The sequence below is a fragment of the Lathamus discolor genome, chromosome 3, assembly GCF_037157495.1.
Source record: "Lathamus discolor isolate bLatDis1 chromosome 3, bLatDis1.hap1, whole genome shotgun sequence".
Classification (NCBI taxonomy): Eukaryota; Metazoa; Chordata; class Aves; order Psittaciformes; family Psittacidae; genus Lathamus; species Lathamus discolor.
In genome coordinates, this window is record NC_088886.1 from 118,120,946 (window position 1) to 118,147,550 (window position 26,605).

The 26,605-nt window shown below is 42.8% G+C and overlaps 2 protein-coding genes across 4 annotated transcripts in view; one reads left to right on the plus strand and one right to left on the minus strand.

Moving 5' to 3' along the window:
* LCT (lactase) overlaps positions 1-10,778 on the plus strand; it is a 23,432-nt gene extending 12,654 nt beyond the window's left edge. The window contains exons 8-17 of the mRNA XM_065671301.1: positions 29-1,588; positions 1,886-2,154; positions 2,606-2,896; positions 3,417-3,615; positions 4,308-4,510; positions 4,863-4,972; positions 7,143-7,277; positions 8,283-8,506; positions 9,385-9,621; positions 10,347-10,778. Coding sequence (XP_065527373.1) covers positions 29-1,588; positions 1,886-2,154; positions 2,606-2,896; positions 3,417-3,615; positions 4,308-4,510; positions 4,863-4,972; positions 7,143-7,277; positions 8,283-8,506; positions 9,385-9,621; positions 10,347-10,555 — 3,437 coding nt within the window. The 3' untranslated portion in view covers positions 10,556-10,778. The remainder of the gene's footprint in view (positions 1-28; positions 1,589-1,885; positions 2,155-2,605; positions 2,897-3,416; positions 3,616-4,307; positions 4,511-4,862; positions 4,973-7,142; positions 7,278-8,282; positions 8,507-9,384; positions 9,622-10,346) is intronic.
* On the minus strand, positions 1,532-26,011 carry UBXN4 (UBX domain protein 4). 3 transcript variants are annotated; one of them, XR_010610829.1, is made up of 15 exons: positions 25,837-26,006; positions 20,603-20,705; positions 19,732-19,760; positions 18,745-18,863; positions 17,974-18,142; positions 17,450-17,552; positions 15,717-15,771; positions 15,398-15,562; positions 14,516-14,643; positions 13,428-13,530; positions 12,944-13,075; positions 12,393-12,601; positions 11,614-11,767; positions 7,103-7,156; positions 1,532-6,987 (listed from the first exon to the last, which is right to left on the minus strand). XR_010610829.1 is itself a non-coding variant. In XM_065671299.1 (14 exons), the coding sequence occupies exons 1-13, from the start codon at positions 25,916-25,918 to the stop codon at positions 11,629-11,631; spliced, it is 1,536 nt and encodes a 511-aa protein (XP_065527371.1). In that variant the 5' UTR covers positions 25,919-26,006; the 3' UTR covers positions 1,532-6,987; positions 11,614-11,628. The 3 variants fall into 3 exon arrangements, 2 of the variants coding, with proteins under 2 accessions (XP_065527371.1, XP_065527372.1); XM_065671299.1 differs by lacking the exon at positions 7,103-7,156; XM_065671300.1 differs by lacking the exons at positions 1,532-6,987; positions 7,103-7,156; positions 12,393-12,601 and having other exon boundaries at positions 11,142-11,767; positions 25,837-26,011.
* Between the last annotated feature and the right edge of the window lie 594 nt (positions 26,012-26,605).

Genomic DNA, 26,605 nt, shown 5'->3' on the forward strand with positions numbered 1-26,605 from the left:
ACAATGTCTTTAACTGTTCCTGTGACAGCGGTAAAACTAGATGGAGTTGATGTTCGGTCATACATGGCTCGATCCCTCATTGATGGCTTTGAAGGCCCAGTGGGGTACAGCCTAAAATTTGGGCTGCATCATGTGAATTTTGAAGATAGCAACAGACCAAGGACTCCCAAGGCATCTGCTTATTTCTATTCCAGTATTATTGAAAAAAATCGTTTCCCACCCGAAGTCTTGGACAGATTTACTACACCGGCAGTGTCTGACCTTCCTGTGCCATCCAAGTTGCCAAATTTGCCAGCATCAGAAGTTCCCTCCAAGGCAAAAGTTGTCTGGCAGAAGTTTTCATCTCAAGCGAACTTTGAAAGGGACACATACTTTTATGGGACATTCCCAGAGGACTTTTCATGGGGTGTGTCTTCTTCTGCCTACCAGATAGAGGGAGGTTGGGATGCTGATGGCAAAGGACCCAGCATTTGGGATAATTTCACCCATATCCCAGGGAATATCAAGAATAACGACACTGGAGACGTAGCTTGTGATAGCTACAACAAGGTGGAAGAAGATATCTACCTGCTGAGAGCCTTAGGGGTAAAGAACTATCATTTCTCCCTGTCCTGGTCTCGAATTTTCCCCAGCGGAAGGAATAACTCAATAAATAGCCATGGAGTTGACTACTATAACCGTCTTATTGATGGACTGGTTGCAAACAACATCATGCCAATCGTCACTCTCTACCACTGGGACCTTCCGCAAGCTCTCCAGGACATTGGTGGCTGGGAGAACAGCACGCTGATTGACCTGTTTGATAGTTTCGCAGACTTCTGTTTCCAGACCTTTGGGGACAGGGTGAAGTTCTGGATTACTCTTAATGAACCCCAAGTCATTGCATGGGTCAGCTACGGCCTTGGGACATTTCCACCCAACATCAATGACCCTGGCAGTGCTCCCTACAGGGTTGCCCACATCTTACTGAAAGCTCATGCCAGGGTCTACCACACATACGATGACAAATACAGAGCAAGTCAGGGAGGGGTCATTACTTTGTGTCCCAACATTGAGTGGGTTGAGCCGAAGACACCAAGCGACCCTAGGGACATAGAAGCTGCAGACAGGCACCTGCAGTTCCTGGTGGGGTGGTTTACACACCCGATTTTCAAAAATGGGGACTACCCCGAGGTCATGAAGTGGAAAGTTGGGAACAGGAGTGAGCTCCAGAACCTGCCATCATCTCGCCTACCAGTTTTCACAGCAGAGGAGCGCGAATACATCAGGGGCACAGCAGATGTGTTCTGCTTCAACACCTACACCTCCAAAATTGTAACCCATGCAGTGACCCGGTTGAGGCCCTTCTCTTATGAGTATGACCAGGAAGTCTCAACAAGTGTTGACAGCTCCTGGCCTTCCTCTGCTATTTCTGACCAGCGGGCTGTGGCTTGGGGGCTGAGGAGGCTACTGAACTGGATCAAAGAAGAATATGAAAATCCCCCAATATATATAATTGAGAACGGGGTGGGGGTAAAGACCACATCAGATGTTGATGACAATACCAGGATATTTTACTACAAAACATACATTGATGAAACTTTAAAAGGTACCTGTGTTTGCTATTGTTCTGTTGGTGTTGTGTATGTAATCTCCTCTCTAGATTCCTCCTTACTTCATTCCTCTGAAGAGTAGTTTTAAAAAGTGGTTGATGTCAGCCTTCAAGTATTCTGAACATGAGATGTTTCTTTTTCTGATCTCCTTTGCATGTCTGTTAATGATCTTAGTTGATGAGTGCCAGCTTTATGAAGCTAGAAGATGGATATGCTTGCATGTGAATTCCATGTAGTTCGTTTAATGTATGATTATACCACTGATGCTTTTCCATTTGTTTCTGATCTTTCAGCTTACCATTTGGATAATGTGAATCTGAGAGGATATAATGCTTGGTCTTTTATGGATGACTTTGAATGGCTGAATGGTTATGATCCAAAATTCGGATTGCACCAGGTTGACTTTGACAATCCCAGCAGGCCAAGAACCCCAAAGCGCTCTGCTGTGTACTATGCAGAAATCATCCGCAATAATGGTATCCCAATGCCAAAAGAAGATGAGTTTTTATATGGAGAGTTTCCAAAGAACTTTTGGTGGAGTGTAGCAACTTCAGCGTATCAGGTTAGGAAACGGAGATGGAGTTTTAAACTGTCTGTGGACAGTTAATTCATTTTGTATGAGACACCTACAGCTTTTTGAACATTAAGTTTTACTGCAGTTGAGGGTTAATGTAGCAACTGCTGTAAAAGGGAGGAACTTGGAGATGTTTATAGGGCATAATTATACCACAGAAATTGAGACAGCAGCATGGACTTCAGAAGAGGCAGCCAACATGAAGCAGCAGGTGAACTGAAACAATGCCTGGTCTGTGACATTGTGCTTTGCTAATGCGTCTTGCCTTGAGGCCCAAGAGGTCTTACTAGTTTGATACAGCAAAACCATTGCTATTTTTAGTCTTGCTGATAAGTCAAAATACTGTGTAATGCTGCAAAGACTAGCAGGCTGAATTCTTTGCTGGGCCAAGACCTGTATTTGGAGTTTACTGACAATATTCCCCTATCTTCTACTACAGGTTGAGGGAGGGTGGAGAGAAGATGGGAAAGGACTAAGTATTTGGGATCAGTTTTCTCACACTCCCTTGAAAATCAGCAATGGTCACAATGGAGATGTAGCTTGTGACAGCTACCACAAAATTGAGGAGGATGTGGAAATGCTGAAAAGCCTCAAGGTGTCTCACTACCGCTTTTCAATCTCCTGGTCCCGCGTTCTCCCAGATGGGACCACCAGATACATCAATGAAATGGGACTGAACTACTATGAAAGGCTTATTGATGCTCTTCTGGCAGCTAACATCATGCCTCAGGTAACTGAAAATGGAACTTTCAAGTAACTAAAAGACGGCAAAACCCAAGTCTGATGCTTAGAGCACATGCATGTGTTTCCATCCATCCCTCAGATAATGCCTTAGCAAACCTGCGCCTTCATGGCCGTGCTCTAGACTGGTGCAATGGATGTACCAAGCCGCAGAGGTGTTCCATTGGATTGTATTTCATCAGAGACTTGGTGCAGGCACAGCTGTTCTTTACTGACACATTCTTGTGATCACAAGGTTGTGGTGGGTTTTGGTAAAGGCTTTTCTTCACCATCAGGCAGTCCTTAGAGTTCAAGTAATTTCCCCACATCCTCAAGAAACTGAAAAACTGGCAAGAACATATTTTATTTGAGTGCATGAGTGATCACTGGAAACTCAAACACCATTAGGAGCAGGTAGCTGCAGATCAAAGCGCAGTTTATTTATGTTCATATGAGGCTAGATTGCTGTGCTTATTTCAGAAAGTAAGAGTGACTGGTTGAGTCCTTTCTCTTGCTGTCTTTCCCTTCAGGTAACTATCTACCACTGGGACCTCCCACAGGCACTGCAGAACGTTGGTGGGTGGGAGAATGATACCATAGTTCAGAGGTTTAAGGAATATGCTGAGCTCCTTTTCCAGAGACTGGGAGATAAAGTGAAATTTTGGATAACCCTCAATGAACCCTACAACACTGCATATTTTGGTTATGGTGTTGGAACAGCTGCTCCAGGTAAGACCACTGGGCATAACCTCAGAGCCTTCACAGCACTGTAGGCACAGCTGTTTTATGCTGCCACAGAGTAGACATGAGGGACTTGCAAAGGCAGAGCAAGAAAGACGGTGTGGTAGGGGGATACATGGGTCTGCTGTGGTGTGGTGAAGAGGTCCTGCTTTCACTTTGCCTGTCACCTCCTAGACCCATCTTCCTTCCACTCCTCTAATCCAGTGCTCCTCTGAAACATCCAGATTACACTTGCTGCCTGGAGCAGACCCATTTTCAGACCAGCCCCAGGGACTGTGGAAAAGGGTTAGGGCTGGAAGAAAGTGAAGCTTGGCTGTAGGGTAGAAGGATGTGGAGGGACAGGAGCTGGCCTGAAAACACAGCTGTCCGCTCTCCATACTGGCAGCGTGTTGCCAGGGCTGGCAGCCTTGCATGGGCAGAGAGCTGAACCAGCCCATGTCCCACTGCAGGGGGAGGAAGGGGCAATGCGGTGTCCTGCACAACTGCAGCTGCATCTTCAGCTGTCTCTACTGGAACAGTGATTTCATCCCAGGGCTGGGCCCAAGGGCACCAGGGGCTGCACATTTACTTGTTTACTAGTGCGCAGTTCTGGCTGTCCTGGGCGTTGTGCTGACCTGAGAAGCAGCCAATGAGAGGGCCGGGAACTGCTGCTCCACCACCTTTGCTGCCTCTGTCTGCAGGCATTTCCATTCGACCAGGGCGAGCTCCCTACGTGGTGGGGCACAACTTAATAAAGGCCCATGCGGAAGTCTGGCACCTCTACAATGAGACCTACCGGGCAAAGCAAGGAGGTTTAATCTCTATCACCATCAACTCTGACTGGGCAGAACCAAGGAACCCACACAACCAGGAAGACATCAGTGCTGCCAAACGATTCTTGCAGGTACAGACACCTGGTCACAGCTCTTCCTGCTGTCCTGGGTTTGTTCATGGTGACACTCCATCTGTGGGTGCTGCAGATACCCAGAAACCAGGTTAGCCTCTTACTGGAAGAAAAGGGTGAGCCAAAGGCATCACTGCAACGTATCATCCTCTTCTAGTGGCCAGTAGAGTTGCAACAGAAATGAGACAAAATATGGTTGGAGTCACAAAGGCTTATTAAATTTACTGCCATTAAATGGGCATCCCTGGGTATCTCTATGTGTCTGTCCATTATAAGTTCTAAAGCAGCACATGAAAGAGAAACCCCTTGTTTTGATACATAATTTATTATTCTTCCTTGTTTCCTGGCTTAGTTTTTATTAGGTTGGTTTGCTCATCCCATTTTCAAAACTGGTGATTATAACGAAGTGATGAAAACAAGGATTCGGGAACGCAGCCTGGCTCAAGGTCTGAGCCAGTCCCGGTAAGAGCTCAGGCACACACCTGCTTCTGTTTCACCCGCTGTACTGAAACCTGCATTATTGGTAGATGGGCTGAATTTCAATGATTCTATTGCAGTATTACTAACTTACAACTAACTTATTGTATCCTCACAGAAAAACTAGTGTGCATTTTTCCTGTTCCTTGTCTTTACCTCCCTTGCAAACTAAATTTACTAATTGTCCTGGGTTCAGCAGTAGCAGTCATTTTTCTCCTTAGTAGCCGGTGCAGTGCTGTGTGTTTGACTTTCAGCCTGGGAACAGTGCTGATAACACCGATGTTTTTAGTTACTGCTCAAATGTTTGGTCTGACCAAGGACTTTCTGAGTCTCATGCTCTGCCAGGGATGAGGGGAAGCCAGGAGGAAGCAGAGACAGGACACCTGACCCAAACTAACCAAAGAGGTATTCCATACCACAGCACGTCATGCCCAGTATATAAACTGGGGGCAGTTACCCAGAAGCCCCAGATCACTGCTCAGGTCAGGCTGGGTATCAGTTGGCGGGTGGTGAGCGGTTGCATTCTCTTCCCTTGTTATTTCCCTTACCATTATTATCATTGGTGGCAGCAGCAGTGGTTTGTGTTATACCTTAGTTACTGGACTGTTCTTCTCTCAGCCTGTGGGAGTTACAGTCTTTCGATTCTCCTCCCCATCCCTCTGAGAGCAGGGGTAGGAAGAAGAGGGGAGTGAGTGAGCAGCTGTGTGGTTCTGAGTTACCGGCTGGGCTTAACCCATGACACTAACATAACCTATCCAATAAGTTGGCAGCTCAGAGTGATGTAGGAAATGCTCTGCATTAGACACAGTGCTTTACCTGATGACTGTGGTAAATGTGTTTTAACTTTTCTTAAAATTATGTACTGAATTTGAGCACTGAGAACTCATTGGTCCCTCTAAATTATGTTTCTTATTTTGCAATCCCATGAATTATTCTTAACTTTATTGTGGTAGTAGTGGCCCATCGTGAATGTTTTTTCTTTTCTCTCTCTTTCAAGGCACACACAATTAAAGTACTTTTTTCTCTTAACATCAATAGCAATTTAATGGGGTATATTAGATCTGGGCTATTCCTGATCACTCATTTGTGCAAATGGGAATGACCACTTGTTTTGAAATGAGGGAGATGGTGGAAGAGTCAGCATGTGCTCTGCAGCAAAGGCGGGTCTCTTCAAGATTTGAGTTACGCTTTTGTATATGCCTAAAACACTTGCATTCTTGGGCACTTTCTTAGACATGCTATTTCTTCTCTGGTGGTTGCTGCCATTAATAACAGAACAAAGTCACGTGCGTTGATTTATGAGGCAACGTGCGCAAGCATCTCAATCTTCCAGAAGAATTATGGTACCTTGCCTTTTGCTTGTGGTGCTGGTACCAGGGATACCAGCATTACATGAGGTGTGTTCAGTGTGGATCTCAGAAAGCTCACAAGTTTTGTTTCCTGTGCAGAAGCTAGAGTTTATGAGACACCACTGTATTAGCCTCTGCCACAACCTACCAAGTGCTACTACTGCCACACAGAGAAGAGCTCCTCTTGTAGCAGACGCCTGTTCCCCTGCTGCTGGGGAGCACATGTTAGCAGAGGTGCCTGGCTGTATCTTCAGTATACACAAGCAGCAGTACAATGTTTTGATGGGCTCATGACAGCTCCCCTGAGCAGGGACAGGACCCCCTGGATGTCACTGGCTGCTAGCAGACACTGTTTAATGCTTACTTCTGTCAGAGCTAGTTGTGCTTTTGCAGGATAGTGGGCTTGAGACTGGTCACTTGTGAACACTGCAGCTCTCGGTCTCCATAGGGGTTTGTGACAAACTCCATAGGTGAGCATGTGACAATCAAAATTATTATCACCATTTCCTCCCATTTCCACACTCCTTACTGGGCAAACACTGTTTCTTGTCTTATAAAGCAGGATATTGGTCAAACTTCTTGTGTGATCTTGAGCAGGACTTCTAGCCATCAGGTGTCTCTTTTCTGGTCAGGGAAAGGTCTGTTCTTCCTCTGAAAAACATCAGAGCAGGCAGCATGAACTGCATAGTCTAGCAAAAGCTGAGTTTATACAACAGCACTGGGAAGGGGTAGAAGCAAAAGAAGGGGAAATCCTGAGAAGACATACAGTTTGAGGGGTTTATGCGTTTCTCTGTTTTCTATTGCAGGCTTCCAGAATTTACTGAAAGTGAAAAGCAAAGAATTAAAGGCACATATGACTACTTTGGCCTGAATCATTATACTACAGTATTAACATACAACATGAACTATCCTGCTGGCGTTCTGTCGTATGACTCTGACAGGTAAGATAAGCATGTAAATTATTGGTCAAGTAAAATATGCACATCTGGAGCCTGGGCCAACTGATCAGTGTAAACTATTAGCACATAGTGCTGTGAGACAGGTATTTCAACCAATACTAATAAAAACATCCACGAACAGTACATGTGGTACTGTTATTTTCACAAAAGGCCAGCAACAGCCTGTTTTACAGACCTGATGATAAATATGAATGCTAAAAACAGGACAAAGAACATTAGAGGATCCACTAAAGGAAGGAATCTGCACTTGTGAGTCTCCCAGTGGTTTGGGATCCGTTGTCAACCATATTTATCATGTTTCCTGCCCCCAATCTACAGTTTGATTATCCTGGGTTATGGATACTGCTCCATTTGCTGTTAAACAGTCATTAGTTCACCACAGCAGATAAAAATATAAGTTCAAAGCCTAAACGGCTACGTCACTTCATAGTTAAATATACATAAGTCAAGGTATTTATTTAGGTAACAATTTCTTTTCCCAGCTTAAAACAGGAGCTCACTAGTTTTTCCTATGAGAATTGAGGTAATGCTGGGACAACATGGGCTGTTTTCTGAAACCTTTCCATAGAGAATAAATGAAATAATTATACCTTCTCTTTGCTGCTGAATCCCCACTCCTGTGGTTTAGCCCATAGTAGGACACTGGGCTCAGTTTTAAATTCCTGTACGTAGCTGTAAACAGCAATTTTGTGTGCTCAAAAACTGCATTATACACACTACAAAGATCTGGAGCTAACATCACATCCTCAGCCATAGCTGGTTTAAGCAGAATACCATTGTGAAGCAAAGTATCAAAAGTGTTGTCTAGAGGCCTGGGAGCTCCAGCACCACCATCACCTGCTGTCACAGCCTAACCAGCTTGCTACCGTGTCCGCTCTTGGTTCGGTGTTCTACAGAGCTCTGCTTCTCAGCCCGGCAGCAAAGAGGTGCCAGGCACAGTGGCAGGCACTTGGGACTGGTCCCTTGATCAGCGTGTCCTCTTTGCAGGGGTGTAGCTTCAGTAACAGACCGCAGCTGGCTGAACTCGGGTTCCTTCTGGCTAAAGGTGACACCCTTTGGTTTCCGAAAGCTCCTGAGATGGATAAAGGAAGAGTACAACAATCCTCCTATTTATGTGACTGAAAATGGGATCTCAGAAAGGGGAGCCTCAGACTTCAATGACACTTGGCGAACACATTACTATCGGAGCTACATTAACGAAGCACTGAAAGGTGAGAATGACTGTTTAAATCTGATCATCCAAATCTCTAGAGAGCAGCAGTGTCTTGCTGCAAGACTGATGTGTATAAAACAAGTTGTGAAGAGCTGAAACACCACTGCTATTACCCCTGCAAGTTGCACACTCACACGGGTTTACTCTTTATCTGCTTCTGAGAGCCTTTGGGTTTAGCAGCAACGGCCCATGGATAGCCAGGACACTGCAGGGAAAAGGTCTAAGGGAAGAACAAACCCTGGGTTCAGAAGGGTAACTGCAGCTTTGTTGCATAGCTGCATCTGGCAAGAGAAGATGCTACTATTACTTGAGGAATACCTATTTTGATTTCTAGCTTGACTAGTACTGTGTCTAGAAATTTCAACTTTTTTTAAACAAACAAACCCAAACTGTTTTCAGTTACAGCACTGTTCATACAACACTGGAGAGGGGCTTTTCTAACATACTGGGTGCTGCCAGCCAGATATTCAGAATGGGGTCATTTACTGTGGTTGAGCAGCAAGGCCCCACAAGCACTTAAAGCAATACTTGTACGCTGATGGCTTTTCTCCTTTGTTCCTAAGCTTTTGTTTATTGGACAAAAGCTTTGAGTTTTAGAGCAGGCAAAAGCAGTCTACAGCACTGGTAACTACCCTGGTTGCTTGTTAGGTCAGCTGCCAAGTTATGGCTATCTCAAATCAGCTGAGAAGCAACACAAGAGGTGGGAATGGGGCGACAGTGAAACCAATGATGCCAAAACAGTAATAACCCCACTGTGCTTGGCACCCTGGTGCTGTGTAGTGTCCTGAACCATCTTCATATCACTGCTGGTCTGGTGGTGACATCTCCAGTCACTTGGCTGCACAACCAATCTCTTCTTTCTGGTTCTGGTAACAGCCATTGTGCTTGATGGTGTTGACTTACGAGGCTACACCGCATGGACACTGATGGACAACTTCGAGTGGGCAGTGGGCTTTGATGAGAAATTTGGGTTCTACCACGTGAATTTCACAGACCCTGACTTGCCACGGCGCCCCAAGGCCTCTGCCAGGTACTACTCACAGATCATAAACTGCAATGGGTTTCCAGACCCAGCAGCTGGCCCACATCCTTGTCTGGAACTGGAGCCTGAAGGTAAGCGACACAGCAGAAATTGTGCTTTTTCTGTTTTGTATGTGCATCTGATTCCAATCCCAAAAGATTTCCATAATCTAAGGTCTTTACAAAACCACTTTTTTCTGCAGTATTCTTTCTAAGGGCTCTAGTGGTGCACTGACTGATCACGGGTTTTGTTGTGACTGAAGACATTCACATGGAATTATGGCGCTTTTGTATGCCAAACCAAACAAATGACTAAAATTTTGCGTGATAGCTCCTCAAGGCATGCAGCAAAACAAGTTACTCCATTCCACTTTCCTCTGATTAACAAATTGCCCAAGATGTTTTCCAAATCACACACATTCAGTATTCCCACACCATGTTTTCCAAGCAATTTTGAATATTTTATGTCAGTCAGTGTTTTGGGTAAGCCTTTGGAAATACTGTTTCGTCATTTACATTTTTCTGAACTAGAGGTGTGCACCAAACAACAAGCACTGTTAACATGGGCTTTTGGGGATAACCATGGCTGCTGAAGAACACTCACCTCTCCTGGAGTATTGACACCTGCACTCTTGGCCCCAGCTATGCCTTTACTCTGAGCTAGAACTGCGTCAGTCCCTGATCCACACTATTATGGCCATGGCCCCAGCACTGAGCCTGCCTGTAGAAGCAGGAAGTGGCCATGCACGTACACACATGCATGAAGGAGCTCACCCAGGCTGCGTACTAACACCTTCTCATTGTTTTCCCATGGACAGTGCCACCAACAGACATCACACCAGGACCAGCTGCCAGTGTGCGCTTCTTGGGATTAGAGTTAACGTCACAGAGAGCAGAAATAGCACTGTATGTGCTTTTTGCCCTTTTGGGAGTTGGAGCATTGGCCTTGGCTCTTTTTGCATATAGGTATGGGAAGTTATCTAAAAGATCCCGTAAAAGATCACATCTGGAACTTAGTAAACTGTAAAGCTGCCACTTACTAAAGTGCTTCGCTTTTTATTGAAAGCCTATAGCATGAGGGGAAGAAACCTAGTGATTGTACTGCAGCAACTGTGATTTGCCCTAGAGACAGCTCCCCATCATTTTGTTGTTTGCTTATCATCTTCAAAATACAAAAATAAAATGTAAGTGGCCCCAATACTGTGCCTTCATATTTGAACAGTGTGGGATAATTAGATTTCCTTTAACTAGGGATGTGAAGCTGCATAGAGCACCTGTAATATTTAGGTCTCTAACACAGAGATGCACAGCACATGGTACAGCAGAGAGAAGGTGATGACCATTCCTCCAAAATAGCAGCTACCAGGCCCTTGTTTTGCAGCCCTATGCAAATTTTCCATTTTACCAGAAAAAGACCCATCTTTTCTCTTCCTGTACCACCAAACCCCATTTCAGATCTGTCTGATGAGATTTTAATATGAACAACTCCCAGGTAAGGTCATTTCAACCAGAACAAGAGGAGTTCCATTCTATTTTCAATTTCAATGTACGATCCTAACTGCTTGCTTCCTTGTGACACAAGTACTTCTGAGGAACTTTGCAAGGGAAGACAGTTATGTTTTCTGGAAAATAGTTTATTGAGTGCTTGGGAATTAAAAACTACAAGGTTTTGCTTGCAGTTGCAGAAGCAAGAACAAGGTTAAATTAGTTATCTGATTTACTACCTATAGTGCTTTTGAAACCCTCATTTTAATCAGTCAGTACCATGACCTTTATATTAATATCTGGCCCTTAAATTTATGCAGCAGAATATTTATAGATTAAAAAGTGCCTTTCTATGGCAGTAGGATAACGATTATGAAAGCTGATGGAGATTCTCAGTCTTTCCGGCTTCTTGCTTCTAGGCCTCAGCTACATCCACTCAATTTTTCTGACTTAGGTGACTTTATTCTGTACTCCACTGCAGGAGTAAGAATGAAGGAACTCAGTCAGGGTAAAATTAGCCCCACTTGACCTGAAGCTTTAGTTGACTTAGATCAAATAAGGGGAGAGAGGAAAAATAACCCTAAACCAGACAGTGATTACCGCAGTTGCTCAAAACTACATCTGTTGTGTAGAATTTCCGTTCCAAGTATTGTTTTCATCTTCTCCATCATCTTGAGTCCTCAGTCTATATATTTTTCCTTCTTTTTTGAAGTCTTCCCCCCGCTTTTCCAATACTCGTTTCCTGACTGCTTGCCTAGAGTACAAATGACAATGAGGTTTGACAGTTTCATTGGTAGTAATTACACAAGAGAAGTAAATGCAATAAACAAAAATCATGCACCCTCCCTTCCCTGGAAAGTACCTGTCACTGAAGTGCTAGGTGGCTGCTTCACGTGAAACAGCCCAGCAAACCAAACTACCAAAGCAAACCCTGAACTGTCAAAATCAACCTTCATTTGCTCGAGTTTCTTTACAACCATACTATAACAATTCAACATCCAATTGTCATATTTTTATCTTCCAAACGCTATCAGCTGGAGACATTTGTCATTGCAGCTGAATTCCCTATTCATAAATGAACGCAAGGCAATGCTTTTTCTACTCTCTAATTGGAAATCGAAGCAAACAATATGGAGCTTGCTTAATTACACACATAAAAGCCAAGAAATCCTGGCTGGAGGTGCCATGCAGTTTACCAGACACCAGGTTATCCCTTTTAAGCAAGTGCAAGGGTGGTGACCAGAAACTATAAGGAGAGGGCAGCAGTTAAAAGACAGGTACAATTTAGTGAGACAGACACAGTTTAGTTCCCCACTGCACTATGGGAACGACTCCAGCAAGCAGTTTGAGAAATAGCCGCCTTTGACAGTTTTGATTACCTGCTTTGCTCAATGCTGCTGGATGCTGAAGGATTGGGATGGTCTGGCTGATGAGCTGATCTCACAGCAGACTGTGAAGGGGGTGGACTTGTAAACAGGAAGTTGCTAATAAATCTCCAAACCGCTATGAGGGGATAAAGTATTGTGCCCAAGAACTTCCAGAGATCACCGCCTGACGCCTGAACCACAGAAGTAGCAGGTCTTCCCGCCTGGTCACCAACACATAAAGCAATCTTGTCAGATATTAAAATCGTGTTCTTGTAGACAAGAGTATTTCATCCCTAACTTAAGACGCAGCACAGCAAACACAAGAGAACTCCTTTGGTTACACATTAGAAAAATATCTATGCCAGTGCTTATCTGCTTCAGAAAAAGTCCTCCTCCAATTTAGTTCTAACAAAAATTAAAAGTAATCTTGCAATCTGTCTTAGACACAGAAAACACCAAAATTCAAGCCAGATATTATCATGGCCAACCATAAGCAAATATACAGCTCAGTACTGCTGCTTGTAAGAAAATAAGAATCAAACAAACCAAAGGCCAACACCTACCGGCAGCAACACAACTGAAGCACTGGGTGCTAACTCTAGTTCCAGTAATGTCTTTCCGTAATCTTCTTTGGTAAACTCCCTTCTGGGAAACATTGTCGCCAGTGAAAAACTGCCATAAGCATTACCAACCGTCTGTGGAAACAAAGAAATCTTTATGACAGTTCACTTTCAAACAATTGCAGATCTGCCAGTTGAGTTACCTTACCAAGAGCTGTACATCAAACTTGTCTTCATATAGAACAGTATATCAAACTTGTCTTCATACAGAGCAATGACGGATTTTTCACATCCTGCCATCTTACTAACAATATGCTGCAGTGATACAAAGGCAGCTGGTGGCACTAGAGAAGGCTGCTACCAAAACCCCCTTCAAATAAATAAAAAAGGAAAGCAGCAGATGACAATTCCACCACAACCAACAACTAGCTGATGCTACACCAAGTTGTAACCAGCATGTAGCTGAGAAAACAAAGCACCAGTTTACCTGTGCAGCAAACTGCCTTGCTTCTTCTAGCCGTGCTTCAGATGGGAACTGGTTAGTAAAGGAAGATCCATCTGGAAGGCGGAACTGAATCCTGGCTATTGCACTGCAAAACACATATCGGAGACAGTCAGCAAATGAAGAGTTACAGACTGCAGCTCCAGAGGCTTTAGCTTGGTAGTACAGACGTGTGGAAGAGACAGACAGCCATCCTGCTTATGGCAGTACAGATGAGTTAAGTTTGGATCCACAGTTGATAACTACCTGTTTGTATCTCACAATTAATTTCCTCTGTTTTTTATCAGAGTCCAAGGCCCATCACCATCCAAACAAAGTATTTACAATCATCATACCAAAAAATGAGAAAGTTAACAAAATACAAGCCATCTTTTGTTCGTGCAGTCTGTATTACTTTTGATCCTTTATTTCAAGAGGTTCTACTGTGAGGGCACATATGTTTAGGCTGCCTTGGTAAGTAATTCTATACTCAACTTGCTATGGCCCATCATTATTGTTTAGGTTTCAACAAAACCCATGCTTGCTCTCTGTTCTGGGGCAGAACTAGACTCATAGTGGCTCCACAACTCTGCGTAAGGTCTCTTCTAATAGGTTAGAATATTTCTTAAATCAGCAGTGTTGGGCAAAGCAGGAGGCAGCTCTGACACAAACAGCTGTAAATCCAAGCCAAGCGTACACACAGCCATGGTTGGCACCATGCGCCCCAACGCACTTCTGACATTATCTCTTCTGTCTAGTCATCATCTACCACATTCCCATCACACCTAGTTTCCCACTGAGCCCCATTATACCTGGTAGTTACATCAAAGATCAGATAGAAAAACGTCTAACTAAAATTAACACACAAGGAAACTGGCTAGTGCGACATTATTAGGGTTGAAGGATGAAAAGAGAACAGAATATTCATGTAAACAGCTACAAATAAATATTATAAAAGAAAGTCAATTTTTTATGTCACTAGTTAAAACAGTGCAACATGGCATCCATAAGAGATTAGAACGTATATGAAATCTCTTTAAGTTTCTTTACTTCTTTTCCCCAAAACATACACTTCAGTCTCTACAGCAACTCACCTTCGCTCCTTTTGAGCTGCTTCTTTCCTGGCCTCTATTTCAGCTCGACTAGCCTGAAGAGCTGCTGCTTTTGCAGCTTCTGCTTCTTCCTTTGATTTTGCAAAGCGAGCTGCTCTCTCAGCACGATCCTGTGAAAGGACCAAACAAAAACCTTAACTTTTAGAAGAAACTGTTCAAGTTCGTTAAAACAGAGAGCTAGGAACTGTCATCAGCACCTAACTACACAGACATAAGCAGGCCATGCGGAGAAAAGACAGCAGTGCTGCAAAGAATCGTCCATTGCCAAACTGCACAATCTCGTGCCATTAGCCAAGATGACACTTGACATTAGCCAAGATGAGACTTTTCAGTGAGTCACTGTTCCTGGATTATCTTCCCATGCAAGTTCAACGGACAGTGCAGATAAAGGGAAACGTCATACGACGAGTTACATAATTACAATTCCAACTGTTCTAGGCCAAAACCTCATAAGAGGGATTTAATTTATTACATCCATATATACATATACACATATATACAAACTTAGAAAATAATCCTCCCCACCATTCTGAGATCAGTGTTCTGCTGCATGTTCCACCATTAAATATTTCCTGTGATTCTGTTCTAGAACCATGCTTAAACTGCAATTATCTCAAGTAATATAGACAGAAAAGTTGGTATGTTCATTCAGATGGACGAATATGAAAGCAGAAATTTCATTTTATACATGAGAAATGCTAAATAAGCCTCAAACACATAAATGGCTATGATACAAAGCCACAGGGCTCCAACCAGAAAAATGGACAGTTTCATCAAATGAGAAAATTTATCAGCTTAGTACACTGGTGGCTGTTGCGAGAGAGAGAAGCAGCAACAAGCTATCTTCCAAAATAAAAAATTTACCATTGCAATCTGTTGTCTTATACGCTCTCTCGCAGCCCTGTCTTCTGCCTTTTCTCTGTTCCTTTCCTCTAACATACGTTTTGTCAATTCTTCTTCCTGTCGCCTTTTGTACTCCAACATTTCTTTACCAGTTTTTCTCCGCTCAATTTCTTTCTTAATTTCTTTCTGAATAAACAACAGAGACATTAGAATTAGACCACAAAACTGCCTCAGACAAGAGTAAGATGAGACTGAACTACACTAGTTTAAAAAGGAATTAAGCATTTACTCAAACAAGGGTATAAGAAAAACAGCAAGTGGCTTTACACTTTCGTTTTACCTGTTCTTCTTCTTTCCTTTTCTCTTCTCGTCTTTCTTCAAGCTTTTTTGTTATTCTAGATTTAAAAATAAGTGAAAATTCTTAAAATTGCAGTATCTTATTAACATTTTAAAATGTTAATAAAGCATTTGCAGAGAACAACAGAAAACACAAAAATGAACATGGACTGTAACATGGTGCTAATACCTAGTGTAACAGTAAGGATTCATTCACATGCCAGTGTACCATCCATAAGAAGCTGAGTTGGTGATCACCAGATCACCACCTAGTTTCCAACTTTTAATAAATTCTAATGTATTCCTTCTGTCTTCCACTCTATGAAGGAAGAATCTTAAATATTCTTACTGTTGAACCAACTTGTAAAACATACAATAAGCAAATACTACTTATGATCTGTGGTAACAGAAACACTAAATGCTTCTCTCTTCTTAGCTATTTAAGCCATCTGGTTTCTTCTGCACATCACTTCCTAAAATGGAAAGCAAGTAATACATACTGTTGACACAGTTGCGCATGCATCTGTCTTATCTATCCAGAAAGGCCCCTTAGAATAAGGACTGACTTAAACTATAGCAATTTACAACATATTTTAAGTCTGGGGAAAGGTCAGGGATGACGAAACAAGACGATAAGTCAGCTAATCAGAGAAATTTTGTTTGTATGGTAGCTGGTGTGCTTTTTTAAAAAGAAAATGGTAATTACCAGAGAGCTTTGCCTCATTTTTCCCCTAAAAGAAATGCTGTAGATATATGCAAATATGGCATAATTTAAGATTAATGCAGATTTTAGAAAGGAACTTTGGCATTTATATTAATAGAGTCCATTTTCTTCTTAGTTGTAAGTAAAAAATTGTACTTATTGTCTAAATGTAAGAGTGACAGAGCACTGGAACAGGTTGCCCAGGGGGGTTGTGGAGTCTCCTACACTGGAGATATTCAAGGCCCGCCTGGACAAGTTCCTGTGTGATGTACTGTAGGTTACCCTGCTCTTGCAGGGGGGTTGGACTAGATGATCTTTTGAGGTCCCTTCCAACCCTTGGGATTCTGTGATTCTGTGAAATTAAGCGTGAAAAAGTTTTAAAATAAGGATTATTTATACTGCTAAACCAATTTAAGTATATGTTAATGGGTTTAGATAGGATATTACAAATAGTGTCAGTTTTACAGATGCTGAAAAACAAGTTTATACACAAGGTCTTTAAAAGTCTATTCAAAACCAATCAATTTAATGAACAAACTATGTACCAAACTGGATGTTTCTGGTCACTATACTTCAAAATACCAGAACTAGCATTGCTCATCTGACCTCATTACTGTTCACTGATCAAAAAAAGTCTCAGAATAGGATTCCTCTGGCTTTTTCAAAATCCCAGACTATAAGCAGTAATGAAATAGGCAAGAAAAAATAAATCAGATCTCTGTACATCTCTCTACAAAACATAGGTTAGCACTTTGTTATGCCTGTTTCAGGTGCTTTCAGTTCAACGTTCTCAGTCCTTCAAATACTTGCAGCAAGCGCATTGCCTGTATTGAAGTTATTTTAAAGGTGAACATTTATAGATTTCCGTATTACCTCTTTATTTCAGAGTATGTGAAAAATTAGAGTAATTTAAAAGGTGGTTTTGTATCAACCCTAGTATTGTCACAGACTTCTAAAGAAAACTAGAGCCACATAAATGTGGGATAACAGAATAAGCACCTTACAATACATCAGGAAGTCTGCAAAAGACTTACCTTTCTACTTTGAGTGCAAGATCATTCACAGGCTGAGCTTCACTCACTTGCTCATCTGAAGAATTAGTTGCTTCCTGGCTTGTTTGATCTGAATTTGCTCCATCTTCAAGCGATTTCCACGAAAGTGATGTGCAAGAACAAAAAGGGAAAAAAAATAATAAAAATTTCTTAATATAAAGTATTAAGCAACTTGGACATCTCAAGGAGATAAGAGGTTCTGCTATTCAGACTTTCCTACCCCCCACTAACAACTTGGTTTCGGGTTACTAACTTTTTCCACTGAATCCTTTCTCAAGAAAGTGTACACAGTTTTTGTTGTGTTATAAACCATGGCTTTCTCTCTCATTAAAACTGATCAGAATGACAAGTTACCCTTCCCTCTAGACTCGCAAGAAGCATTTTGGAATACCCATGTTTTTCCTTAACAATTCCACTCAATATATTCCCTTCATAGACTATAATAAAAGAACTTACAAAAAAGATTTCAAAAGCAAATTAGCTATAGTTTGGGTAAAAATACTAACCGTTACTAGCAGAAGGTCTCATTGTCTCAGATGTGACAGACTCAGGGGAGTCACAAAACTCTGCTGCTCTGGATTGCGTGTTTTCTGGAGCACCATCAGATTGAGAAGAGGGACAGGGAACAGAAGAATGACTTCCATTTTCCAAAGACTGCCCTTTTACTGTGTGCATCTAAGAAATTGGGGGGGGGGGAAAGCAACACTATGAAATTGTGAATGTTTTCCACCGATTCAAAGGCCAAGACTTAACTATTTTTAGAGTATCGGTCCTATTTAGAACTAAAATTATCACATATTGTTGAGTATGATGCAAGCATGCATTTAATATTTTTTCCTAATTTTAGTCTTACACTTGAAATCAAACTGGTAACATGATTTACATTTATATATATACATAATATATATACATATACATAGCATAACTTTATAAATCCACATTACAAAACAGTATTACAAAACCATGTGTGAACTGAAAGAGTAATCAGTACGTTGTTCCAGTTTAGAGTTCCTGACGTATTTCTTCAATGCTGTAGGTGTTACACAGATGACCTAAAACAATCTGTGAAACAAAACAACATAGCACTTCCACATGGTGCTTTCAAACCTCTTCAATTAGTGTACTGAATTTAAGTTTGCAGGTTTTGCTATTGGCAGGATATAGAACCAGTAATCTGTACTTCCCCAAAGCACATGTGAAGGGCCAGAGACATATATCTGGAGCCTGTGAGCACGCCCAACTCAGTCTGAAAGATGCAGTCTGTTAGCAAGTGTTACCTGTTTAACTTTATGGATTCTTGTGACAAGCTCTTCAACTGAAATGCTGCCAGCAATTACTTCCAAAGGGATTCCATTGTCTCCTATAAAAAAACTGGATGGAACGCACACTACAGGATCTGCACACCAACAGTTAAGGGCAACAAACGACAAAACTTTATAAAGTGACTTTAAAAGGAAAAGCAAAAGTCTGTCTTACAGAAGCATCTATCCTACTATTTTACCTCCACCTGGTCACCAGTTGTCAGTACCAAGGGAGGAAGAAAAAGGACACTAAGAAAAATGCTGGAAAACTTTACATAAACTGACTGGTATTTCTTCTTTTCTTTGTAATGGTTTAAGCCAAAATATTTTTCTCCAACACAAACATATCCCACAACTGCTTACGTTTTGACTTGGAAGATTCTGTTTTAGTGCAAGACATCTTATGTAGACAATAATTCTTTACATCATTAAGAAAATCCAGTTAAGGTACTGAATTCCCTTTCTCAGTATCAAACACGATTCCTGAGCTACATGCAGCAACCTGCTTAAGATAAGCAGACATTCACCTAACTTCATACCTGTGTATCTGATAGAACCCAGTCCGCTACCTGGTATCTGATAGAACCCAGTCCACTACCTGTTCTTTGTACTCTTTAATTCTGAACTCCAGCTAACAATTTATACATTGCTTGTTTTCTAATGCTGATTGGTAATACCAAAGGGTTAATGTGTTTACATAAAGCTTTGGATAATCTTCTATTTGGAGAATTACATAGGCTTAACATTAAAACCCCCCCAACTTGCTTACTTTCTCTAAGAACTGACAGGAAACTGAATGCATAGATGGTATTTTTAAGTACACAGCTTATTGCCTATTTTTGTGCTGTAAGAAGTGGTTTTAATATCATTGCTTGTAAATACTTGTCTCAAGAACAGTATTAACTTGTAAAGAGCAATTATCTATAATCATAATGTAGCATCTAAATTGATCTCAAAGGATACAAATTTGAGAAAACTGCAGGCATGCTTCACTGTTTAAAAGAAAAGATTCATTTATGAGGAGCAATCACTTCGCAACAACTTCAGATTAAGTCTTTCATCATAAAAATAACTGTCCTACTACCACACACAAAACTATTTAAATACTTGAGAGAACACTAAAACCAAATTTGCATTGCATCTTCTCATTAACACTTTGCATAAGTGTTCACATGGTGACAATTCCTGGTTATCACAGTTGACTACATAAGACAGCACTAAGAAGCAATTCAGGAAGAAGTATCTGGTCTATGTACTGCAAATAATACAGTAAGTCTAAGAAAATGTCTGTAGAGCATTTGGCAAATGTCAATGCACTTCCTGCACATGGACTGGAATGCTTAAATGTAACAAAAAATAGCTCAGTAATTTACTCAGGAACTTCAATGCTTCTCCATTCTATGTGTTACAGTAGAGACAAACATTTTCTCTAGGGCTTTACAGATTTTTCTCTTTCTGAATTCCTGAGTTTTAAAATCCATTATATAACTTGGGCAATCAAGAACCGCCTCAAGAGTACTCCCATTTTGATTCTAGCTTTTTTACATAACTTTTGTGTCTCTTCCTGTTGCAAAAAGACAACCTCAAGCATTCTCTTACTGGTACTGAAATACAGTCCAAAATATACAATGAATATTCTGCAGAACACAACAGTAAATTTTGAAATTTGGGATCTTCTTAGGTTCTTGGGGCTCCAGGAGTACTGAATTCACATATGCTCTGGAACCTTTTATTTAGACTACCTCCAAATAAGGCTGAGGACTTCAAAAGCCTCTTACTCCCATCATCATCAATGAAAGACTCTGCAAGAGACAAAACTAGGAGAGGATCAAACCTTTTGGTGTCAATCTTAATAGCAACAAAACCATCTGAGGCAGCTTCAGTCACCTTCTCGTCTTCCCACCTTGCAGCCATCTCAGTAGACTGTTCATCCTCACCTGCAAGATAGAGCACACATGTGAAGCTAAGGCCACCACAAATTACTGGTTTTGGTTCTAGCTTTGCTTCAACTGCTTAAATCATCTTTGAAAGACAATTATTTTCAAATCAGTTGGTTGGGGTTTTTTTATATAACCTGGAACCAATTCACTCCAGCTGACTGACCTCACTAATAGGCCCAAACCCTAAATTACCAAAAATCGTTCAAAGCCAGCACGTACGGAACTTTTGCAGTAATTCAACTACGTGGTGAGCTGGTCCAAGGGAGCAGAAGCAACTGGACCACACACACAGAACAGTGACAGAGGAACTGGAGATGATGGCAAGTCCAAAGATTGGCTTGACTGCATCGTCTCATTTCACAACTACCAAAGGACCTCATTTTCATGTTACAGCGAGTATGCTTATGCTTTAGCATTTTGCTTCAGATTACTCATGATCATAATATGCAAGGACATCCCATGGCACAGAGGGAACCACTGCTTCTCCCCAGCATTAAGCTTGACCTGCTAACATGCTAAAACTAATGGCTTACCTCTCATTATATATTTAATTACAGCTGCTAGTAGGTAAAACTGTATTTCTTGCTTCTTGTAAGTACATAATTCAGCACAAGATTTTACAGTTCAATAGTCTTTAAAAAACTCCCCAAAACAAGCAGCAAAACCAAACAAACAAATAACAAACCAAAACCATTTGAGGATTATTTGTAACTTGGCGTTCTATTCCAGTTCCTAACATGAACAGTAGCAGTACGAGGGTAGGAAAAGGAGTGAGGAGCACAGAGTATCAAGAATAACAGGAGAGGAGGTACTTAAGAAATGAAATGTGAAAAGATGCTCTGAGGCCACGGATTCAGGAGTGTTATTTTAATCAGATGAAACACATCAATCATATGTTTATCTTCCAAAGCACCAGTTCAGTAAGGGTGCAGGTTAGTGAATATTCTTATAATTAACCATCTTTCAACACTAAACTGGCCTGCAATCCTTACTTTATCTTCAATCTGTATTAATTCCTAGCAGCTTGGAATGAACTGTACTCTTGCAGAATTTGAGTCACAAGTATAGTAGTCCATTATTCAATAACAACAAACCATTTGTTTGTTTCATCCCAGTTGCCATTTCACACAGTATTTTTCTCTTATTATAAATCAGGAGTCACACATGCAGTCCCCTGGTAAAGCACTGCTGCCTTAAGGCCATGACTGGCCACAATGCTTCTCAGAGAGATGCGTATCAGAAATACACCAATTTTGCAAAAGTGCTTTACTATCATATGCATTGATTTTCCCTGGAAGTACTAGAGCAAGTAAGAAAGTATTGATCTCTACTACTACTATTCTAATAAGTAAGTAAGTATCTAGGATATTTTATGTAGGAACCTTTGCTCTGCCTTCAAGTGCAATACTTCCATCTGTGGTCAAAGGATGCAGCTGTTCCACCAAGAGTGGTTGGGCCTCCTCCACCATTTCCACATTGATCACAGACAGCTGCTTCACTACACATGTTTTCAAGAGGACATGTGCTCATCAGATTAGGCTACTAAAAATATCTAAATACCTGCCGAACACTAAATTCTCCATACAAACAACTGCTGCAGAAGAATGCTGGAAGACACAAACAGTTCAGAGACTGTTCACAGTACAGAGATGTTATCCATGATTGAAAATGCTGACAACTCACATTTTATAAAGCTCTGTGCCATGAAGCAGTTTAATATTGTGACTGCCCACAGAATACTTGCTTATTCTCATACACCTTTTTGTTTTGATAACCCTTTCTCATCTGGGAATTAAGGTTCATTTATTACAGTTTTGTAGTAGTAATTGTATCCCAAAATGACCACTGTCAGGTCACAGGAAAAGCAGCAAAGTCAACAGGTCAAGCTGAACAGAACCTGACAAAATTCGTAATTCTGCTAAACACTGAGTGATCACAACTGCCTCAGAATTCTAGTTCCCAAGAGTCTCAATTTCTTATGTTTCTCAAACAAAAGCATCACTTTAGCAGAAAGACCTGTACACAATTCACAGTCATACTCCTTATCTCTTAAATTTGGTAAGGTAAATTTAGATATCCCAGGAATTCAGCAGGATCTTTAATATACAATTGCATCACCAGAATTTGTCGTGAAGGTTTTAAAAACGGAGCCAAAAATGTTAGGATTATAGCTGCAAACAAAAATGTTAAATAAAAAACCTGGTTGAACAATATGCAATTGTAGTCACAAACACCACCTCACTGTTAAGATAAATAGACACATTATTCCTTGCTTGACTGGAAAATACTCTAGAATCAGAAAAATACCCCAGGTTTTAATTTCCTAATGTCTGTTTAGCCAAGTGTAGTGAAGAGGGACTGACAGAGGGCAGTAAAAACCACACATTATTCAATAATTTGTCAAGTCTGTATCTAATAGCTACCCTCCACTGTGGCCACCCTCAAATTACAGTTCATTTACATTTTCTGTTTCGCTATTTAATTATTGTCCCCATATACATTACTGGACAAAGTATACAAAACAAAAACACTGAGCACTTCCAAAAGCATGTTTTCCTGCTCAGAAAGCTGCCTTCAAATGCATGTCTCCAATGTCTGTGGGCAAGTGTGTAGTGCAGGGACTCAAAGTTACTAACAACTGTGCAGTGTTAAACACGGATCTACCCAAACAACAAACCCCATCACTGCTGGCATAAAAATAGACTCTTCTTTCAGCACTCAGCATCCTTCAGACACACCTGCTTCCACACAGTGAGAAAGTGTGTTCTCAGGCTTCCCAATTCCCTTTCCTGGCAGGCATACCAGAACTGCTTGGTGGCCGGCTCCATCACAGCCCAGCTGCCCTGACTCCACTGTTCCTGGGGCAGATCAGAATTTGTCAGAACTCTCCAACTCTCTCATTTTGGAGATATGGCCATTCAGAGTAACACTCTCCCTTTTCCAGAGCTCATAAGATCAAACAAAACAAAACTAATCCTTACAGCATACCACATCATCAGAACTAGGTTACATTCCTGCAACCATAAATTTACCTCTATGTATCTACATATCCCTACATCCACCTAGTCAACATCAACATCTAAAAGAAAAGGCCGGGTTTGTGTACAGTATTACTTTGATAAAAGATACTGGAAATAAAGTGCACTTCTCAACCCCTGAAACATACGTATCAAGTTCAAAATACTCATAGGTATTGAATTACTACTAAAAAAAATCTTTGTGGTGGGTTGACTCTGGCTGGATTCCCAGTGCTCACCAAAGCTGCTCTATCACTGCCCTCCTCAGCTGGACAGGGGGGAGAAGATACAACAAAAAGCTGTGGACCAGGGGAAGGACTTGGAGAGGTCACTCACCAGTTGTTGCCATGGGCAAAACAGACTTGGCTTGGGGAAATTATTTAATTTATTACCAATCCAATCAGAGCAGGATCATGAGAAATAAAAAACAAACCTTAAACCACCTTCCCCCCACCCCCTCCCTTCTTCCTGGGCTCAACTTCACTCCTGATTTTCTCCCCCTCCTCTCCCACAGTGGTGCAGAGAGACAGGGAATGGGGGTTGTGGTCAGTTCATCACACCTTGTCTCTGCCGCTCCGTCCTCCTCAGGGGAGGACTCTTCACACTCTTCCCCTGCTCCAGCATGGGGTCTCTCCCGCAGAAGACAGTCCTCCATGGACTTCTCCAACATGAGTCCTTCCCACAGGCTGCAGTTCTTCATGAACTGCTCTAGCACTGGGTACCTTCCATGGGGTGCATCCTTCAGGAATAGACTGCTCCAGCACAGGTACCCAAGGAAGTTTCTTGTTTACCACATAGCTTTCCATTTAATTTATGCAACATGCTATAATCATTTTATTACTGACTGAAGGCAGAGAGCTATCAGGTACACACTACAGATAAACACAATGAAGCGTGTTTATTAAGAAGGAAAATTCAAAAATCCAATGGTAAAAAGCTTTCACACCTCAGCACCCACCTGACATCATGATTCATGGGCTGTAAAGAGCCGTCTTAAAGCCTGCACATACTACCCCAGCCTATACACCATAACATGGCTTGAGACGATCTTGATTTCCAATGCTTACTATCCAGCAAAAAAATACATTTCTCCAAGTATAAAGAGAGCTGTGTCAACAAAGGAACTTAACTACACTTTACTTTCCCGTTCATATCCCCTTTGGGAGTGAACTTTTCCTTGAAGCCAAGTGAATCCCATGGTTCACTAATTCCTCAGGGAAAAACACCGGCCACACATTTAGAGTGGGTGGTTTTTTTTCATGAGGGGTCTGAAAAACTTCAAGCCACGAGCACTTAAAAGTAACAACTCAAGAAACAGCATACACAGGTACATAAAAACACAAGAAGAAAGTTAAAAAGCCTGTCTAATGTCCCTCCTTCCCTATCCTCATTTTTCCAAGCAGAAAGGCAACAGACACAAAGACAATGTGAGTTTCTACAGCTTTCAAATACCATTCATTTACAAAACAAGCACTATAGGTAATCCAAAAGAAAAAGGACACTGCACAAACAGCTGAGTAAGTTCCAGCAAGTAAGAGCTGAATGCAGGTTTATGCAAGGGTATAACAAAGGGAAATGCGGAACATGGGAGCGACTAATTCCACTGCCCCAGAGTGGTGTGTAAAGCCACACGCGCTACAAGGGCACGGCTGGAGAAGGCGCTGGGGCACCTCCACGGCGGGCCACGCACAGCCGGGCCGGGCCGGGCAGGAGGGCTCGTCCTGACACAGCAGAAATCGCAGCTCAGGGGGAGGCGGGGAAGCAACAGCTGGCGAAGGCGCTGCGGAGCCTCACGCAAGCTCCGCCCGGAGGCGAGCGGACATGCAGCGCCGGCTGACAGGGCCGCGGCCGGCTGACAGGGCCTTCCCCGCGGGGAAAGTTGAGGGACGCGATACAGGGCAGCGTACGGGACGGAACAGGGCTCGGCTCGGGCGGCACCGCAGCCGGGGCCGTCCCGGCCGCCCGCAGGGACGGCTCCGCAGCCCAGAGGCGAGCCTGAGCGGCGGTTGATCCCGATCCCGATCCCGATCCCCCCCGGACCCGACTGTGCCAATGCGGAAGCGTGCAGGAGCCGGCGCCCGGCACCACTGCCGGCCGCAGCCGGGCCATACCTGACACGAACACGACGAAAACCGAGCTCCGCTGCTTGGCGGCGGCGATGGCGGCCGGGATGGACCCTCCAAACCACATCATGGTGCCGCCGGCCACGGCCACCCCGAGTCGCCGCCAGGCGCATGCGCAGCCACCCCACCAACGGCTGGCTGCGCGCGTGCGCTGGCGGCCGCGACCCGGCGTCCCCGTCAGATTGGCGCCTGCGCGCTGCGCTCGCCCGCCCTGGAGCACGCCGTAGGTGCGGCAGGTTCGCCGCGGCTGGTCGCCATTTTGGCGAGTCTTCCCTCGCGCGGCCCCAGCGCCGAGGCGCTGCCGGCCCTGAGCCGTGTCCCTCCGCGAAATGGCGGAGGCGGGGTCGGGTCGGCTGCGGGGAGAACGGGGTCTGCACAGCGCAGTGCCTGTGAGGGGAGGGCTGCACAGTTAACCTGGCACCAGCGTCACCCTGGGAAGGTCAGCAGTGTGACAGTGGGGAAGAATGATGGGGAAGGTAACTGTGTGGCAGCAGTCCATGCTAGCTACGCCAAAAACTAGAGCGTGGTGTGCACAGGCCTTCGTGAGAGGCCAGGACTGATGCGAGGAATAGTAATGGACTAAGGAACGAGTTAAGAGTTTTCTTCAAACTATACATTGTCTTAACTTAGACTGGGGAACAGGTATGTTCTTCTCCTTGCCAGTTAACCTATAACCCAGAATAGAATAGGTAGCCGAACCACATTATTTAAAACAGAGACCTTTTTCCCTCAAGAAGATGAATGTCTGACAGGAATT